Consider the following 17565-nt stretch of genomic DNA (forward strand, 5'->3'; position numbering starts at 1 on the left):
ATTTCTCCCCGTCGGCGATCCTCCTAGTTGCTCTTTACCATCCGCAGCTTTCTTCTAATTCATCCCAGCTGCATTACTGGCGATATAAACCACGGGTTCTGAGCAGTCCGTCAGGGCATCGTCCATAACAATGCTGCGGCCGCTTTGTCCTCACACCGGGAGCAATGCATCAACACCCGGCAGCCGCGCCGACATAACGGCGGTCTATCCCCACCTACTGACAGCAGGAGACATGATTGCTATTGCTGGTAGGCAATAGGACAGAGCCCCCCCCGAGCGCTTGTGGACACGGGGAAGAAAACGGAGCCCCAAACCGCAGCAGGCGGTGGAGTCGGAGATGATCATCTGTGTTCCGCTGCTGCCTCCCCCAATAATGCCATTTATACTGCACGATGCAGAAGAGACACCAGAGAGAACTAGCACACAATCTGGTTATCATTCCCTCTACAGCAACGTATTACAATAACCTACACACCGACTAGGAGGTGACAGCTCTGCTGTAGACGGGGTGGGGGGCTCTTAGAAGAGCCTTTGGGGTGATCGTGCACGGCGGGCCACAGAACAGATTACTTGGCGCTGGTGTACTTGGTGACGGCCTTGGTGCCCTCGGACACGGCGTGCTTGGCCAGCTCTCCGGGCAGCAGCAGGCGCACGGCGGTCTGGATCTCCCGGGAGGTGATGGTGGAGCGCTTGTTGTAGTGAGCCAGGCGGGAGGCTTCCCCTGCGATGCGCTCGAAGATGTCGTTGACGAAGGAGTTCATGATGCCCATGGCCTTGGAGGAGATGCCGGTGTCGGGGTGGACCTGCTTCAGCACCTTGTACACGTAGATGGCATAGCTCTCCTTCCTGGTCTTCTTACGCTTCTTGCCGTCCTTCTTCTGAGTCTTGGTCACGGCTTTCTTGGAGCCCTTCTTGGGCGCTGGAGCAGACTTGGCGGGATCAGGCATGATAACGTAGAGATACTTTCCTCACTAGAGAGAACAGTGTTCCTGCACCTCCCAGCGCTGCGGTATTTATAGCGGGGCCATGCAAATGAGTACCGCCGTCTGCTTGCTGTTCTACTTCAGCGACATGTGGCCTCTGTGAGCGTCATTAGCCACGCCCAGTGCCGCTCATTGGTTCTTCCTCAAGTCTGGCCTCTATTGGGGGGATTGAAATCTACCCAATTAGAAAAGAGGAGGGCGGAGCAGCAGGTTATAAAAGTCAACAGAAGGGCTCTTCTCGTTATCACAACTTCCGAAGTATTCTTTTTTCATAGGTCTCCTTTCAAGTGCTAGAAGATGTCTGGACGCGGCAAACAAGGAGGTAAAGTCCGTGCTAAGGCCAAGACTCGCTCATCCCGGGCAGGGCTGCAGTTCCCTGTCGGCCGTGTACACAGGCTTCTCCGCAAGGGCAACTACGCTGAGAGGGTGGGCGCCGGCGCTCCGGTCTATCTGGCAGCAGTGCTAGAGTATCTGACCGCTGAGATTCTGGAATTGGCTGGCAATGCCGCCCGGGACAACAAGAAGACCCGCATCATCCCCCGTCACCTCCAGCTGGCTGTGCGCAACGACGAGGAGCTGAACAAGCTGCTCGGTGGGGTGACCATCGCCCAGGGAGGCGTCCTGCCCAACATCCAGGCCGTGCTGCTGCCCAAGAAGACCGAGAGCAGCAAGACGAGCAAGAGCAAGTGATCGCGCTGATCCTCCATAGAACCAAAGGCTCTTCTAAGAGCCACCCACATGCTCCTTACAACAGAGCTGCGCCGCTTCTATGCTGTGATACTCGGTGGCCGGTACGCCGGCTGCACCGGGAAACTAACTGTACAGGACTTTCCACAAGGAGGCAGAGATTGGGGCGGATGCCAATTTGGCCATCCCTGTCACCGGCAGAAGCGCACAATCGTCCTGCTCTAGGTGACCTCATGTCCAGAGGACGGGCGGCTGTAGGACTCGCTCACCAGTCCGTGCGATAACGGGTTAACAGAGTCCTCTGTTTGCTCACGTATATACAAGAATCGGAACGCTTCTGTTGTGTTTCGGATAGAACACCCAGCTTTCTCAGGGTCCTGCGTGGGCCGTATGCTTACAGAGCGTTACAGCCGCATCATCCAGCCCTCTCAGAGCTCTACACCTTCGCCCCTTAGAAGTGCGCTCATCATGTCACTCCACAGCCATGCCCTTGTTATGGAGGTGGAGCTATATCACCCAGATTTCCCAGAGCCCTGCACGGCTCAGGCTGGTTTTGGATTATAGTAAACCTACAGGGATTAGACGTCCTCTTGCGTTACGGGTGGAGCAGGTAGAGGATTCCACCGCCCGTCGTAGGTCTGGGATTAGGGGGTGTATCTGAGGGTTCTTTACCTCCAGCCCCGAGCGCCTCTATATCAGACGGCCTGGTCACTGATTACACGTGTTACATGGATGGATGGAGGACAGGAAGAGCGGGAGACGCGATCAACTGAGCGGGAAGTTCAAAATCTCCGGGGATCTGCCAATGAGCGGGAAGAATCTGACTATAGCCCCGCCCATAGGCGGCACTAAAACCACCCGACCTCCAACGGCAGGTCTGTTAACCCTTCACCGCACTCATTAATTCAGGCCCAGCTCATCGCGTATTATAAACATAACCTGCCTGCCCTAAATAGGTTAAGGGGTTTAAAAGCGTGCCGTGACCGCAGCCTGAAGCGCACCCTGACGGGGAGGCTGCTACACCCCCGCTGTATCATGTCAGAGCGCATAGACCATTACCGCTGCTGACGACCCCACAAGGAGTTGGATTGCAGCCTTTCCTTGGAAGAGGTGGGCGGCTCTGAGAAGAGCCTTTGTGTTATGGTGAAAGAGCAGAATTATTAACCTCCGAAGCCGTAGAGAGTGCGGCCCTGGCGCTTGAGCGCGTACACCACGTCCATAGCGGTGACGGTCTTCCTCTTAGCGTGCTCGGTGTAGGTGACGGCGTCGCGGATCACGTTCTCCAGGAAGACTTTCAGGACGCCGCGAGTCTCTTCATAGATGAGGCCGGAAATACGCTTGACGCCTCCCCTGCGAGCTAGACGGCGGATGGCAGGCTTGGTGATGCCCTGGATGTTATCACGGAGCACCTTCCTGTGCCGCTTGGCACCGCCCTTCCCAAGACCTTTCCCTCCTTTACCGCGACCAGACATCTTCTACGTTAAAAGCAGAAAGCGATTGCCAACCAGCTCAAGCGTCCTCCCTTATCTACGCGACGAGCGGACCAGATTGAAAACAGTAACAAATGACGCAAGTTTAGGCGTTCCTATTGGGGCAATTACATGTTGGCCAGTCCCCTCTCCTTGCTGATTGGTTTAACACAGAACCGTTTGGAATTTTGAATTTACCGCATTTCTTAACAGTTTCCCGGCCGGTTATCAATCTCATTATGCCGTATTAATTAGTGTAGTTTTGTGTATTGCTGTCTTTCTTCTTCGTACAATGAGATAATATCCACATAAATACATGCTCAACACTAATCCCTTCCCGGCCCACAGGCACAGATAGATGCCTCATACGGACACGTTTGATCAACCACGTTCATAACAGTCTGCCGGGGACTCAAATCTCTTTCTACTACATTTGAAAGATGAGAGAATGGCATGAATTAATTGAGGAACTGACTAGGTCACTGAAGGGGTTAACAGACCACCTCCTGCTGACGAGAGAACATTATTGGGAAGAGGCGGCACCAGGGTACACCGCGCACAGGCTGGCTGTGAACCCGAGTTGGGGAAATGACAGCGGAGGACAGGATGCAGCTCGTTTGAGGAGGATTTGGTGGCTCTGAAAAGAGCCTTTGTGTTCCATGCGGTGCCCAGAGCAGATCTAAGCCCTCTCTCCGCGAATCCTGCGGGCCAGCTGGATGTCTTTCGGCATGATGGTGACCCGCTTGGCGTGGATGGCGCACAGATTGGTGTCCTCGAACAGTCCTACCAGGTAAGCCTCGCTGGCCTCCTGCAGGGCCATGACCGCTGAGCTCTGGAAGCGCAGGTCAGTCTTGAAGTCCTGGGCGATCTCTCTCACCAGGCGCTGAAAGGGAAGCTTACGGATCAGCAGCTCGGTGGACTTCTGGTAGCGACGGATTTCACGGAGAGCCACTGTACCTGGACGATAGCGGTGAGGCTTCTTCACTCCGCCGGTGGCAGGAGCGCTCTTCCTGGCGGCCTTCGTAGCCAGCTGCTTGCGGGGAGCTTTCCCTCCGGTGGATTTACGAGCGGTCTGCTTGGTTCTGGCCATAGCTCTACTGTAGAGATGCACACAGATGTGATATGATGGGAGCCGTAGAAAGAGCAGAGCCTTTATACCCAACTTGCTTTTCCCTATTGGCTCTTAGAAACAACGCCCCCTACATCTCATTGGCTTTTTCAAACAAACCACTAGCCCGCCAAAACGCTTGATGCCCGCGACCAATCAGCGTTCGGCAGAGGCTGGCCCCACCTCACCCTATCAGGCCACTGCATGATACGTACGGGTGTCTGTGAAATCATGTTCTCAGCTGCTTCCCTGCATTGATATGTCCGCAGAAACACACACTCCACGCTGCACGGCAGTCTCCCCCATTAGAAGCTGTGCTGGTTTTATGGGAAATGCATTAGGTCGGCGAGTCCCCTCCCCCTTCACACTCAGCCCGGCATCCATACACGCGTTGTATAGGTCACACTCCCCAACAGGAACAGGGATGATGCGGCGACAATGTCTCGTATTACTTCCCCTCTACAGCCTCCCCCTCGCTCCCTAGACTACCAACTGATATGAAGTCCTCTGTAGCCGCTATGGGGCGCTGCTATCTAGAACAGAATTCGAGGCAGTGATAATACAGCTCTGCGGTGAGAAGGTGGCGGCTCTGAAAAGAGCCTTTGTGGGGTAAATGCATGGGCGGCTTCAGCTTATTTCTTAGCCGCACTCTTCTTGGGTTTAACAGCCTTCTTAGCCGGACTCTTGGCAGCTTTGGGTTTGGCCGCCTTCTTAGCCGGACTCTTCGTCACCTTCTTGGGCTTTGGGGCGGCCTTCGGCTTTGAGACTTTCTTCGGGCTCTTGGCTACTTTCTTGGCGGCGGCCGCTGCAGGTTTCTTTGCTTTTTTCGGGCTTTTGGCCGGAGCCTTCTTGGGCTTCTTAGGAGATTTCGCCGCTTTCTTGGCTCCAGCGGGCTTCTTGGGCTTGGCCGCAGCCGCTGGCTTCTTTTTGGCCGGCTTGTCCTTAGTCTCCTGCTTCTTGTTCAGCTTGAAGGAGCCGGAGGCGCCGCTGCCTTTCACCTGGAGCAGGCTGCCCTTGGTGACCAGAGACTTGACGGCCAGCTTCAGGCGGCTGTTATTCTTCTCTACATCGTACCCTCCGGCAGCCAGAGCCTTCTTCAGGGCGGCTAGAGACACCCCGCTGCGCTCTTTAGAGGCGGACACGGCTCTGACGATCAGCTCCGACACGCCGGGACCGGAGGACTTCTTGCTTTTCTTGGCGCCCCCTGCGGCGGATTTCTTCGGCTGCTTCTTGGATTTGGCAGCCGGCTCGGCGGCAGGAGGAGCGGCGGCTGGCGCGGTTTCTGCCATTGTGTGCTGCGGTAATCAAATACTAAAACTCTCCTGGAAGAGAAACTCTGAGAGCGGCGCTGGTGGCGCCTCTTATATGTACAGCGGCCGCGCTCTGATTGGCTCGTGAGCAGGCCCGTCCTGAGCTGCTATTGGCTGAATCTGAGCACAGCTACTGCCTTATCCCATCCGGGCCTCCTCTCCGCTCCGTTCTCCTCTTGTGCTTCCCTGCCCGGGATAAGAGTCCGTCACCGGTCAGAACCGGACAGGAAAGCTCGCTTTCAACGTGACTCCTCACTCTCTGACATCTCATGCAACCGTTTATAGCCGCTGCTGGCGGAGGTTCCGGGGAGGAGCGGAGAGGAGGCCACGAGATCTTCGCCATAGTTCTCCCGATCTGCACATCACCGCCTATCTGGGGAGATAAAACCGCTGCGGGAGCGCCTTCCCTCTATTCCCGGCCCTTGTCACCATCCCCGGGATCTACTCCACAATCTCCATCGTGCAGAAGCTGATTGCACAATGTGAGGACGACCTGGAGCTGCCGAGAGCCCAGAGGTGTAGCACAGGCGGCGCCTCCGCTCACTGCCAGCTCCCGGGTGCTGAATGTATATTGTATATACTGCAGACTTCTCTATACTGCGGCGCAATGTAAGATGAGGAAACCCAGTACCCCCCCTGTATACTCAGACGATCGGGAATGCCACACGTTATCGTCCCTTTAATACCCCGGACATGATGGGTGTGGTTGTCCACAAGAAGAAGCGATTCTTCTTCTCTGCAGGTCCATCTCCTCCCGCGGGCTGCTGCCCGTTCTATATCATCCCAGGGATACCATGTGCTGGACGTGACGGTCATTGCATCGGCTCTGTAGTTCCCATCAATCGTTGACGGTGAAGATGGAACTTGGGATTCTGCTGAAGAGCGGTGGCATCTAACAACGCTCTAATCGGGATGTAGATCGCCAAGAAATGACGCCTGAACAAAGCCTTCTACCCGCGGGTCTCCTGCAGCCGGCGATGGCCTGTCAGTCACTGATGTCCGAGAGGAGCAGTGATACAGCGGGACTCTCAGCGCCAGATCCAGTGCCACAGTCGGTGACATCGTACAGAACCCGCAGGGAGGGTTCTACTGTAGATCCCCGGGGCAGCAGATGTTGTACAGTGTCCGCTGGGATTCCTACGGGAGAGCGTGTTGGTCCAGAAAGCTAAAGGACCATCGGTACTGTGAGACCCCCGCTTCCCCCACAACCCCGTCCTCTATACCCTTCCAGATCGCTAATCAGCTCTTCTATTTAGCGCCCAAGGAGGCGACCCAGAAAGAGAGCAGTGCAGGGGCAGCTAGTGGAGCTCTTGTAGGCAAGCCGCTGCTCCGGCCGAACAGCAGCTCACAGTCATCGGCAGAGCTGGCCACCAGCGGCGCCATGGGCAGCGAGATCGGGGTTCGCCGTGGCAGCGGCGCCAGTGCCATCGGTGTACGGGAGCGGAGGCCAGCGCGTAGGGTGACAGCGGCGACGGCTGCTGCGGCCGACGGGGACAGGAGCTGGGAGCAGACAAAGCTGTCCAGCGAGCGCCCGGGGGGAAACGAGAGTAGATGTCAATCCGGCGGGGAGATGTGTGAGACAGGACCAGAGATGGGAATCCGCCTGGGAGATATGTGAGCTTGCCAGGGGAATGGGCGGTACATGTGGGGAGGTGTGTGTGCGGCAGCCGGTCCACCGTCGTGCCCCTCGCTAGACGTACCATCTAACTCGGGGCTCCCAACCCATGTTTCCACCCTTACATCCGCTGGAGACATAATGCACCAGGGCCGCTCAGCTGTAAGTGAATAGGAGCAACGCAGATGGTACGGCATCAGTACACCTGTAGCTGAGCTCCGTCTCCCGGCCGGCCTCCAGCTTCCTTCTCAGTACAGTAGGGTCACTCCGGCTTTGCTGCATCTCATGCCCTCCCATGAACCCTCCTCCGGGCGGGTGTGAGGGGAGGGGGCAGCGCTCTCTAGGACGGGCTCTCCTAGCTGCCTCGGACGCTGCTCTTGTTCTATGTCTATGTGATGCCTCCGTGGGGAGGAGGGGATAATAAATACCATCGGGTGCCATCAAGAAGCTTCACGGAAGAGCTCCCTGTCCGGGCTGCCCCATGCGTGACTTCCCACGGGACACCGGCCTAGCTATGTACATTTAACCCTTAACCCACTAGTCTCCGGTCACTGTATCTACCTGCAGTCATACATGTAAAGGCAGTAGCCGCAGTACACAGTGCGCCCGGTGGGTCAATAATCTGCTCACAATGAACAACATGGACATACAATGGAGAACAATACAATAAATGAGTTCTGAATGTAATGTTTATGTAAAGGTCACCGTGTCCGTACAAAGGGTCTAGTGTTCTTGTGTCACATTGTGTGCAAGTAGTAGCGGTAAAGGGAAATAGTTAGGCTGATATCTTGTCACGGAGTGTTGTTCAATCTTTGGCAATCTGGTCTGATGCCCCAATAATAGTTGGCCCTGATATATGCACCCCGTCTACCCTGATACCCTGCCTCCATGACCTTCACATCTTGGTGGGATCGTCCACCTTGCTCATGGCTGAGGGCACCAAGGTTTTCCGGGAAGTTACCACGATGGCTGAGCAGAAAATGCCCCTCGATGCTGATGTTGTAGCATTGTGTAGCTCCAGACAAACTCCGGACAAACCCTCATTAGCAAGGCGCACTTTAGCTAAGCACCACACTACCTCCAACCCAACACAAGCACTGCCTGCGGGACACACCGCTGCCTCTTCTCCTGAGTTACAGTATAGTCAGACCCCAGTAACATTTCAGTTTCAGCAGTATAGGCATAGCCCAGTATTAGTAACATTTCAGTAGTAACAGTATAGACAGACCACAGTAACATTTTAGTTGCAGAAGTATACACAGACCCCAGAAACATTTATGTAGCAGCAGTATTGGCAGACCCCTGTAACATTTCTGCAGCTGAAGTATAGGCAGGCTCCTGTAACGTTAATGCAGTTACGCTCATCTCATTTGGCCCAAACAAGTTTCTCCGATAACTGTAGTAACACTAGAGAAAGCACATGATGTGCATTGCTGATCCCCTGACCCCAAGCGGGAGGAGGTGGCATTACAAGGCCAAGACACCATGACCAGGACCCGCTATAGTCTGTGTGGGAAGCACGTTAGCGGGCCCAGGGTCAGGCTCGGTTCCAAGCCTCCACCTTTGTGACCCAAGGTGCCCTGAGTTACATAGCAACAAGAAATCCATGTGACACAACATAGATAGCTCAACACTGGAAGAGGCAGTCTTTGAGTTCCTTGGCCTAGCCTATGCTGTAAGTGCACAAAGATGGTATTACACAGGAAGTACTCGGAGTGCCCAACCATGGGAGAGTTTCGCCCCGCCAAGCAACTTGGCCTCGGACAGCAATTCAGGCCTAGTCAGCCACTGTACTATTTGTGCCACATAGGTAAAGCACCGCAATGGGAAGACTTAGTGCACCCATAGTATAGGCAGACCGCTGTAACATTCCTGTAGCAAAGGTATAAACACACCCCAGGAACATTTCTGTAGCAGCAGTATAGGCAGACCCCTGTAACATTTCTGTAGCAGCAATATCAGCAGACCCCTGTGACATTTATGTAGCGGAAGTATAGGCAGACCCCAGTAATATTTCTCTAGCAGCAGACCCCTGTAACATTTATGTAGCAGAAGCATATGCAGACCCCAGTACCATTTTTGTTGCATCAGTATAGGCTGTGAGGAAGGAGGAGCCGCAGCCAGAGGATTCAGAGTTTCAGCAGTGGACGGCGTAGAAGACTGGGTGGTCGATACATTGCTGGATGCTCTTTCTGCCATCCACGACAGGACCTGCTCACACTGCTCTGTTTGCAATAAAGGTCTACCACATGGACCCACAAATTGTGATATGAAGCTGGGGACCCCAGAAACTTGCCTCTCTCCTAATCCCACAGCAGCCGGCTGGGATACACCTGGACCAGAAACTTGGCCTGTGCCCACACCCTCACTTGGAACTCCGCATCCTCGCCCGTATCCACATCCTCGACCCCTACCCCTCAGCATGGTGGATTATGAATAGAGCAGACACAGACCGCTGTAAATAATTATGGAATTATATGCGTACAGTTTCGCGCAGAGAGCGGAATCGTAACGCTAACTCCAGGCAGAAAAAAATGGAAGCAATGCAATAGTGATGCACCAGAACTCCCACCAGGCACCCAGTAAAATGCAGACGCTCAGCGGTAGCCCTAAGTAGGAGCTTTTTGGGGTTTTTTTGGTCAAAGAATACAGGCTGGATAGTGTGTATATCACGTTCCCTCTACCAGTTGCTGTGGCCGTATGCTGTGCGTCTCTAATTCACTGCAGACACAGCCCGGTGTAAATAATCTTGGAATTATGTGCGTAGACTTTGTCACTGAGAGCGGTATAGTAAGGCAAACTCCAGGCAGAAATCAATAGTCAGGAAGGCCGCAAACAGGCCTAAGTGCAATAGTGTGGGACTACAACTCCCATCAGACAACCTGTAAAATGCACACGGTCACAGGTAGCCCTAAGAAGGAGCTTTTATATATTTATTTTTATTTAAAAAAAAGAATACCGGCTATATAGCGTGTATATGACTTTCCCTCTACCAGGGGCTGTCGCCGTACGTTGTGCGTGAAGTTGACCACAGACACAGAGCGGTGTAAAAAAAAAAATTGTAATTATTGGCGTACAGTTGGAGGCTGACAGCGGTATTCTAACGCAAACTGCAGCCAGAAAAAAAATTATACGGAAGGCTGCAAACAGGCCTAGCTGTGCAATAGTGATGGACTACAACTCCCATCCGACAACCTGTAAAATGCACACAGTCACAGGTTGCCCTAAGAAGGACCGTTGGGGTTCTTGTACACAGGATCCTACACTATCACTCTCCCTATCTCAGCAACGCTGTCCCTATACTATGCAGTACAGACTGCAGCCTGAGAACGCTATAGCTGTAATGGGGCTACACGCCCGATATACAAAAAAAAAAGCAAAACTGCTACCAGCAGCCACAACAGTAATGCAGATGGTCAGATGTGGCCCTAAGAAGGACCGTTGGGGTTCTTGTACACAGGTTCCTACACTAACACTTTCCCTATAGCAGCAGCAGCACTGCCCCTGATCTCTCCCAGTGTGTGACTGTGGCGAGCCGCGAGCGGACCCACTTTAAATACTCGGGGGTCACTTGATCTTGCCAGCCACTCACTGCAGGGGGGTGGGACAGGGCTGAAACGTCACAGTAGGAAGTTGTAATGCCTTCCCTGCGTTTCTATTGGCCAGAAAATGGCGCAAAACTTTCAGGGAAGGAAATGGAATTGAATCGAGTACCGCGTGGTGCACGTCTCGAGTAACGAGCATCCCGAGTACGCTAATGCTCGAACGAGTATCAAGCTTGGGCGAGTACACTCGCTCATCTCTAAAGTTAACCCCTCAGTGGCCACGCATTTTTGTTTTTGTTTTATTTTTTCCCATTTTCGTTTTTCCTCCTCCCTTAAAATAAATAAATTAATTAAAAAAAAAAAAAAAGAACTAACTAATAGAGATGAGCGAGCACACTCGTCCGAGCATTAGGGAGCTCGAGATGCTCGTTACTCGAATTGAATTGACTCGAGTACCATGCGGTACTCGAGTCAATTCCATTTTCTTCCCCACATGTTTAGCGCCATTTTCTAGCCAATAGACATGCAGGGAAGGCAATACCACTTCCTCCTGTGATGTGCCAGCCCTATCCCACCCCCCTGAAGTGAGTGGCTGGCGAGATCAAGTGACTGATGAATATTTAAAGCGGCCCCGCCCGCAGCTCGCCTCAGACACACACTGGGAGTGTATAGGGAAAGTGCTGCTGCTACTATAGGGAGAGTGTTAGTGTAGGATCCTGTCTTCAAGAACACCAATGGTCCTTCTTAGGGCCACATCTGACCGTGTGCATTACTGTTGTGGCTGCTGGGAGCAGTTTTGCACTTTTTTTTCTTTTTTTATCTTGGGCTGCAGTCGATTATGCAGAGTATAGGGAAAGTGCTGCTGAGATAGGGACAGTGGTAGTGTAGGATCCTGTCTTCAAGAACCCCAACGGTCCTTCTTAGGGCTACATCTGACCGTGTGGATTTTACTGGGAGGCTACTTGGAGTTGTAGTGATTCCATTTTAGTATTATGCAGCTTGGTGGGGTTGAGATCGCCACAGTTACCAGCACTCTCCACTGGCTTTACAGTGTTCTCCCACTCCACACAGCCTCTATTATCTACAATTCTCTGCGAGCAGTAGAGCCTCCGCTATCTACAAGTCTCTGTGTGCGGTGAATTAAGGCCAGGTTGCCAGTGCTATACAGCGGGGTACTTTATTTAGCCCCTGCTCTATTCTTAATCCACCATGATGAGGAGTAGGTGTAAGGGTCGAGGACGTGAACATGGATGTGCAAGTGAGGGTGTGGGCACAGGCTGAGTTCCTGGTCCAGGTGAATCACAGCCGGCTTCTGTGGGGTTAGGAGAGAGGCAAGTTTCTGGGGTCCCCAGCTTCATATCACAATTTATGGGTCCATGTGGTAGACCTTTATTACAAACAGAGCAGTGTGAGCAGGTCCTGTCGTGGATGGCAGAAAGTGCATCCAGCAATGTGTCGACCACCCAGTCTTCTATGCAGTCCACTACTCCCAGATAGGGACTGCAACTCTGATTCCTCTGGCTGCAACTCATCCTTCCTCCCAGCCTCCTCACTCCATGAAAATGACATATTCTGAGCAGACAGACTCCCAGGAACTGTTCTGGGGCCCCTGCCATTAGTGGGAAAAAAATGGTTCCTCTCTCACCTGAGGAGTTTGTCTTGACCGATGCCCAACCTTTGGAAAGTCCCCGGGGTCTGGGTGATGAGGCTGGGGACTTCCGACAACTGTCTCAAGAGCTTTCAGTGGGTGAGGATGATGATGATGATGAGACACAGTTGTCTATCAGTGAGGTAGTAGTAAAGGCAGTAAGTCAGAGGGAGGAGCGCACAGAGGATTCGGAGGAAGAGCAGCTGGACGATGAGGTGACTGACACTACCTGGTTTGCTAAGCCTACTGAGGACAGGGCTTCAGAGGGGGAGGCAAGTGCAGCAGCAGGACAGCTTGGAAGAGGCAGTGGAGTGGCCAGAGGTAGAGGCAGGGCCAGAGCGAAGAATCCCCCAACTGATTCCCAAAGCACCCCCCCCCCCCCCCCCCGCGCGCCAAGCCTCCGTGCAGAGGGCTAGGTGTTCAAAGGTGTGGATGTTTTTCAGTGAGAGCGTGGACGACCGCTGAACAGTGGTGTGCAACCTGTGTCGCGCCAAGATCAGCCGGGGAGCGACCACTACCAGCCTCACCACCACTAGCATATGCAGGCATATGCTGGACAAGCACCCCACAAGGTGGGACGAAGGCCGTTCACTGCCTCCGGGTAACACCACTGCCTCGTCCCCCAACCTGCCACTCAGATCCAACTCAGGATACTGGCACGTGCGCCTCCCGGCCTGCACCCACACCCTCACCTCCACTGTCCTCCACCCCATCCAGCAATGTCTCTCAGCGCAGCGTTCAGCTGTCCCTAGCACAAGCGTTGGAGCAAAAGCGCAACTCAGCCACAACGCACCCGTATGCACAAGCTGTAAACGTGCACATTGCAAAATTAATCAGCCTGGAGATGCTGCCATACAGGCTAGAGGAAACAGAAGCTTTCAAAAACATGATGGTGGCGGCGGTCACGCGCTACTCTATCCCCAGTCGCCACTATTTTTCCCGGTGTGCCGTCCCAGCTCTACACCAGCACGTATCCCGCAACATAAATCGCATCCTCACCAGCACGGTTACTGGGAAGGTCCACTTAACCACGGACACGTGGACAAGTACTGGCGGGCAGGGCCACTATATCTCCCTGACGGCACATTGGGTGAATTTGGTGGAGGCTGGGACCGAGTCACGTCCTACCCACACCCAGAATAGCGGGTCCTACCTCAGTGCTGGTATCTGCGGCGGTCTATGCCACCTCCTCTAAACCCTCCCCCTCCTCCTCCTTCTACGCAAATTCTACCTCTCAATTAAGAAGTGTGAGCAGCACGTCGCCAGCAGTCGGTGTGCGCGGCAGCACAGCGGTGGGCAAGTGTCAGCAGGCCGTGCTGAAACTATTCTGCCTAGGTGACAAGAGACACACGGGCCCCGAACTGTTGCAGGGTCTGACAGAGCAGACCGACCTCTGGCTTTCGCCGCTGAGCCTCCAACCGGGCATGGTCGTGTATGACAACGGCCGTAACCTGGTGGCGGCTCTGCAGCTCGGCAGCCTCACACACGTGCCATGCCTGGCCCACATCTTCAATCTGGTGGTTCAGCGGTTTCTTAAAAACTAGCCTCACTTGCCTGACCTGCTCGGCAAGGTGTGCCGCGTCTGCGCACATTTCCGCAAGTCCACCATGGACGCTGCCACCCTGAGGACCCTGCAACATCGGTTTAATCTGCCAGAGCACTGACTGCTGTGCGACGTGCCCACACGGTGGAATTCTAGACTGCACATGTTGGCCAGGCTCTATGAGCAGTGTAGAGCAATAGTGGAATACCAACTCCAACATGGGCAGCATAGTGGGAGTCAGCCTCCCCAATTCTTTACTGAGGAGTGGGCCTGGTTGGCAGACATCTGCCAGGTCCTTGGAAACTTTGAGGAGTCTACCCAGATGGTGAGCGGCGAGGCTGCAATCATTAGCATCACCATTCCTCTGTTATGCCTGTTGGGAAGTGCCTTGCAAAACATAAAGGCTGGCGCTTTGCGGTCGGAACAGGAAACAGGGGAAGACAGTACGTCGCTGGATAGTCAGAGCACCCTCATGTCTATATCTCAGCGCGTTTTGGAGGTGGAGGAGGAGGGGGAGGAGCCTCAGGAGGAGGAGGGGGAAGAGACAGCTGGGCACACTGCAGAGGGTACCCATCCTGCTTGCCTCTCATCTGTTCAGGGTGTATGGCCTGTGGACGAGGAGGAGAAGGATGATCCAGAAAGTGATCTTCCTAGTGAGGACAGCGATGGGTTACATACAGGTACCCTGGCACACATGGCTGACTTCATGTTAGGATGCCTTTCTCGTGACCCTCGTGTTAGACGCATTCTGGCCACTACGGATTACTGGGTGTACACACTGCTCGACCCAAGGTATAAGGAGAACCTTTCCACTCTCATTCCCGAAGAGGAAAGGGGTTCAAAAGTGATGCTATACCACAGGGCCCTGGTGGACAAACTGATGGTAAACTTCCCATCTCAGACCGCTAGCGGCAGAAGGCGCAGTTCCGAGGGCCAAGTAGCAGGGGAGGCGCAGAGATCAGGCAGCATGTACAGCACCGGCAGGGGAACACTCTCCAAGGCCTTGTCCAGCTTTATGGCTCCCCAGCAAGACTGTGTCACCACTCCCCAGTCAAGGCTAAGTCGGAGGGAGCACTGTAAAAAGATGGTGAGGGAGTACGTAGCTGATCGTACCACCGCTCTATGTGATGCCTTTGCTTCATGCAACTATTGGGTGGCAAAGCTGAACACGTGGCACGAACTTGCGCCGTACGCCCTGGAGGTGCTGGCTTGCCCTGCCGCTAGCATCTTGTCAGAGAGGGTGTTTCGTGCAGCTGGGGGAATCATCACGGACAAGCGTACCCGCCTGTCAACTGCCAGTGCCGACATGCATACACTCATAAAGATGAACAAAGCCTTGATTCCCCCAGACTTCTCTTCTCCACCGGCGGAAAGCAGCAGTACCTAAAGATTATTTTCGCTGCAGCCGGATAAATAAGCATTCCCTATCACCAGAAAAAAAAGGGGGGGATTAACTTTGTCAATCACTCTTGGATATTAGTCCTCCTCCTCCTACTCCTCCCCCTGAAACAACATGTCATCATGCTGAACTGCCAATTTTTCTGTGGCCCAAAAGGCTCTGCTTACTTTTTTTTTTTTTTTTACAATTGTTCAAAGTTTCAAACGTATTGATACTTTACCAGAAACCATTTTTTCCCCACGGGGCTGCCTCCAGGCTATGTTGAAAATTAAGCAATAGCGAGCTGTATCTTTAAAAAAAAATATTTGGGGGGCGTGGCCTGACTGCGGACAAAGACGTACGCCATCCTTTGAGCACCACTCTGATATAAACCTCCACAGCAATTAGAAAAGCACCAGCGGGACTTCCCTCCGCCACAAAGACGTACCTGAACCTCCTGTCGGGACGACGCAAGCCTTCAAAGGCGCCCCCGCAGCCTCTTCCCGACTTCTTCTCTGCCCGCAGAGGCAGAAGAGCTCCGGCGACAGCGCTCCCCCCCCCTCCTCGGGCGAACCTAGCAATGCTGCTATCGGCTCTCCCCAGAGGCAAGCTTCATCAGCAGAGAGTCCCAACACCGACCGGAGGGATGCATGCCGACTTCTAATCCTGGGAGAGGTGAGTGAGACATCGGCAGCCATCACACGCAGCCCCACTCTCCCAGCCAAGATGGCGCCCAGCCACATGTCACACTCAGAGGACAGTCGTTCACCCTCAGCTAGCCCTGAAAAGGGGAGACAGAGGCTAGCGGAGGCAATAAAAATATCTTTGCCCCCACCCAATACCGCAGAATTTTTAGAAATGGTCCCAACATCAGACCAACCTGCGTCGGAGGCCTTTATAAAGGAGATGATGCTCGCTCTAAGGAGCACTATAAGAGAAGATCTCCACACATTCTCGTCATCATTCAGCTCCACCATAAATGAGATTGAGGAAAGAACCTCCCATATAGACAATTAAATGGAGGAATTAACTAAATCTCACAACTCCCTGATTGATGCACACTACTCTCTGGAGGAGGAGGTAGACCAAATTAAAGTTAAGATGGCGGATCTGGAAGATCGCAACAGACGCAATAATGTAAAATTTAGGGGCATCCCAGAAAAAGTCAGCCCAGCAGATTTGAAGGACTTTCTGGTGCAATTAATGAAAAAACTCCTGCCTTCTACTCCAGATCAGGAACTCATAATTGATAGGGCACACCGTCTGCAGAAACCGAAATTCCTTCACGACAATGTCCCACGTGATGTCATAGCGCAGATCCATTTCTATCACATCAAAGAGGCACTCATGTTTGCCTCCCGCAAAATGACTGATCTACCTCCACAGTTCTCAAATATTAAATTATTTGTGGACCTATCCGCCGCTACCATAGGAAATCCTTCTTCCGTATAACCTCATCCCTCAGGAAAGAAAAAAATTCCTTACAAATGGGGCCACCCCACCAAACTTATACTCCACAAAGAAGGCACTACATATGTATTTAACAAGCCAGAAGAAGGCGAAAAAACCCTCATCTCGTGGGGCTTTCAGCTCACCGAAGAACCCCAAAATAAATCTGCCGCTCATCGTCCGCTAGAGCGTTCAGGAGAGAATACGCAACCTCGCTCACCTCGCTGATTTATATATTCCCCCGCAAAACCTGGAGGCTTATTTCTCTCTCCCGTCGGGCGAACTTTTTACCCCCCCATAACCACGCAGGATCACAAACCTGCGAGAACAGCTCAATATGGGCAGCTGTTCCCAACAATTTTCTGGCTATTAAACACCGCATCCAGAAACAGTTGTATATCTGGCCATACTAGTTGGCGTTTGTGGCCAGCTATCTCTGTTATGATTGTTCATGTTGTCTTTCCCTTCCCCAACCCAACAACAGTCAGCAAAAATCCAAGGTTCCATAAGTACAACACTCAGCAGCTTCCTAAAAAATGGTGTTAAAAATATCTTCACTCAATGCAAAAGGGCTTAACTCTCCCTATAAGAGGTCAGCAGTCTGGAGAGATGTGATGCATGAAAAGGTCGACATCATATGTCTCCAGGAATCACATTTCGTCGCGGCAGCACATCCTCCCTTTCTCCACAAGACATGTCCCAATATCTTTTTATCCTGCGCTGAGAAGAAGAGAGCGGGGGTTATAACTGCAATTAAAGAAACCATAGATATAGATCTCACCGAAAAGATCATAGACCCCCAGGGTAGATATGTTATCTTAGTAGGTCTA

The 17565-nt window shown here is 53.1% G+C and overlaps 4 protein-coding genes across 4 annotated transcripts; 1 reads left to right on the forward strand and 3 right to left on the reverse strand.

Moving 5' to 3' along the window:
* Window positions 1-557: 557 nt before the first annotated feature.
* Window positions 558-964, reverse strand: LOC136582571 (histone H2B 1.1-like). Its single transcript, XM_066583739.1, has one exon. It carries the CDS (start codon window positions 945-947, stop codon window positions 567-569), a length of 381 nt encoding a protein of 126 aa, XP_066439836.1. The 5' UTR covers window positions 948-964; the 3' UTR covers window positions 558-566.
* Window positions 965-1261: 297 nt separating this feature from the next.
* On the forward strand, window positions 1262-1689 carry LOC136582574 (histone H2A type 1). The gene has a single exon (XM_066583742.1). The coding sequence runs from the start codon at window positions 1281-1283 to the stop codon at window positions 1671-1673; it is 393 nt and encodes a 130-aa protein (XP_066439839.1). The 5' UTR covers window positions 1262-1280; the 3' UTR covers window positions 1674-1689.
* A 2068-nt stretch (window positions 1690-3757) lies between these two features.
* Window positions 3758-4229, reverse strand: LOC136582572 (histone H3). The gene has a single exon (XM_066583740.1). It carries the CDS (start codon window positions 4227-4229, stop codon window positions 3819-3821), a length of 411 nt encoding a protein of 136 aa, XP_066439837.1. The 3' UTR covers window positions 3758-3818.
* Window positions 4230-4879: 650 nt separating this feature from the next.
* LOC136582573 (histone H1B-like) lies at window positions 4880-5536 on the reverse strand. Its single transcript, XM_066583741.1, has one exon. It carries the CDS (start codon window positions 5534-5536, stop codon window positions 4880-4882), a length of 657 nt encoding a protein of 218 aa, XP_066439838.1.
* Window positions 5537-17565: the final 12029 nt, after the last annotated feature.

The sequence above is a fragment of the Eleutherodactylus coqui genome, chromosome 11 (assembly GCF_035609145.1).
Source record: "Eleutherodactylus coqui strain aEleCoq1 chromosome 11, aEleCoq1.hap1, whole genome shotgun sequence".
Taxonomy (NCBI): domain Eukaryota; kingdom Metazoa; phylum Chordata; class Amphibia; order Anura; family Eleutherodactylidae; genus Eleutherodactylus; species Eleutherodactylus coqui.